This window comes from Cyprinodon variegatus, unplaced genomic scaffold (genome assembly GCF_000732505.1).
Source record: "Cyprinodon variegatus isolate N-32 unplaced genomic scaffold, C_variegatus-1.0 Scaffold876, whole genome shotgun sequence".
In the NCBI taxonomy this organism is placed as follows: domain Eukaryota; kingdom Metazoa; phylum Chordata; class Actinopteri; order Cyprinodontiformes; family Cyprinodontidae; genus Cyprinodon; species Cyprinodon variegatus.
Genome location: NW_015151329.1, coordinates 56,051 through 58,121, shown reverse-complemented (window position 1 = coordinate 58,121; position 2,071 = coordinate 56,051). Strand labels below are relative to the sequence as shown.

At 38.2% G+C, this 2,071-nt stretch overlaps 1 protein-coding gene across 1 annotated transcript in view; it reads right to left on the bottom strand.

Moving 5' to 3' along the window:
* The window catches only part of LOC107099485 (heparan-alpha-glucosaminide N-acetyltransferase-like), an 11,348-nt gene extending 9,488 nt beyond the window's left edge, over positions 1–1,860 (bottom strand). Inside the window, exons 1-3 of the mRNA XM_015397631.1 lie at positions 1,663–1,860; positions 1,126–1,238; positions 948–961 (exon numbers count right to left, since the gene is read on the bottom strand). Of these exons, the coding sequence (XP_015253117.1) occupies positions 948–961; positions 1,126–1,238; positions 1,663–1,837 (302 nt within the window). The 5' untranslated portion in view covers positions 1,838–1,860. The remainder of the gene's footprint in view (positions 1–947; positions 962–1,125; positions 1,239–1,662) is intronic.
* Between the last annotated feature and the right edge of the window lie 211 nt (positions 1,861–2,071).

Genomic DNA, 2,071 nt, shown 5'->3' with positions numbered 1-2,071 from the left:
TCTACGCTTTAATCTACAAATTATGGATTACCCATAATTCCAAGTAGTAGTGTAAAAAATAAAATACTCAAATACATTGTTCTTTTAAGATCTTTATTGCGGTTTGAAACATATTATATGAGTGTATTTTTTTTAACGGTCTAATGGAATATACACAGTTATGAACATAGTAATTAAAAGTACCACTGTCTGCTTTGCTATTGGTGTCGTGTTTAAACGGCTCACCACATGGGCGTAGGTTTGATCACAACTTTGGTAGGGACACTATTGGTCTTAAGTTGAATTGGTTTGATGTCATTGGTTCTACGCATTATGCATGCTCCTATTTTTTTTTATGCTTGACGTAAGCATCAAGGCGCATTTTGCTTAAAGAGAAAATCGCATTCTTTGGTACATTTATACAAATTTGATAAGGACTACACACACTAGATGCTGTTTATCAATGTTTAGAGCATCAGTGGCTCGGAATAATGTAAAATTGGGACAACCTTACACTTTGAAAGGGGTAACATTTGAACTTACCAGCGGGTAAGATGGAAGGTAAATTTGTGCCTTGTTTTTTTTACCAAATATAGTCTAAATATGTCTGTTGTATCTGTATGTATCCGCTGTTTTCCATAGGTAATATGCAGAGGTAAAACCCACTCTTATTTTATTTATTTTTTTGATATGCTGATATTCTCTGTATTTTAAAACAAAGCAAAGTAACATATTCAAGGGACTGCAAATAGATTTATTTTATTTACATGGGCTTGGGAACTATAAGAGGAACTGACACTGAGCATTTAAAATATTGTCTTCAATATACAATTTGTGAGAAGCGACTTGTGCAACAACTTAAATTGTAAATTATAAACATGTTATTCACATAGGTAGGGACAAGTAGGTCGGGTAAAAATGTTGGTAGGGACATATGGTCCCTATGCAAACCTACAGCCATGGCTCACCATCCTGTTGAAATCTGGCATTTGTTGGGGTATAAATAAGGTCCGGTCAGTCAAACTAGTATCAGGTGGGTTTGTTTGCACCATTACATCTGCAAAGAGACCTCCTAGTCCACAGTTGCATAGGGGGCCAACCAGGTGTCACACAGAGCCATAGCAACTGGTAAATTTAATCCCATACCTGGTAGCATCGCTCTGATCTCCATGACAACAGCACATCTGTCTCCAGGTCATTGATGACTGTCAGCAGCGCCTCATCCATCTTCAGGGCAATGTGTTTAGGATGATGGACCTCTGATGGGAAAACAAACAAACAAAAGAACAAAAAAAATCAAAGTCAGATGATGATCGCTCCTACTTTATAAATTAAAGATTATATTATATTTAAGCGTTCTGGTGCTAAATGTCCCAGCCTAGTTTTCTGAAGCTCGCCCAATTCAAATCAAAGCTCAATGCGCAGCTAGCGGTCAGATTTGCTTTTAAATAAACTTCTATATACTAAACAAAGAGCTCAGCGATGAATCTCAGATCCTGTAACAGAAAAGAGAGTTTTCTCCTACCGGTTTGATCGCTGAAATGCGTTTAGTCAGATGTCTGCTGTGGATATGGCTGCTGAGTTCACTGGTCACATGCTAGATTAATCCCTAAACTGCCTCAAGAGGGAAGTTCAAATGTCTGCAGCTCACACTTTCTCTCCCCCCTTCTGCTCAATACTTACTGTCAGATATTTCCGCCGTTAGTGGCACCGCGCAAACTGCAACCACAACAGCGATGGCGGCCGGCAAAAACAGACTAGTTCGATCAGATGGTTTCATTTCTGGTTGCTTTTCCGGCTTCACTCCCTCAGCTGAAAATGTGTGTTTTGGATTTTCCTTTGCTTTCTTTTTTGCCATAACAGATTCTACTTCCTGCTCTTCTTGTTTTCATTGTGTAGTGGGCGCGTGAAGGGACAAACTAGTTGAGCTGTTCAGAAAGCTGGCCTCTGCAGGTGTTCATCACACTGATAATATGTTGTCTTCTTTTTTCTTTATGTAAGCAAGAAATGTGGTGATTCCTACTTGAAAATGTCAATATTTTTTTGTTTAAATAATAAAAAAATAAAGAAGTTCAGCACACTGGATCTGTTT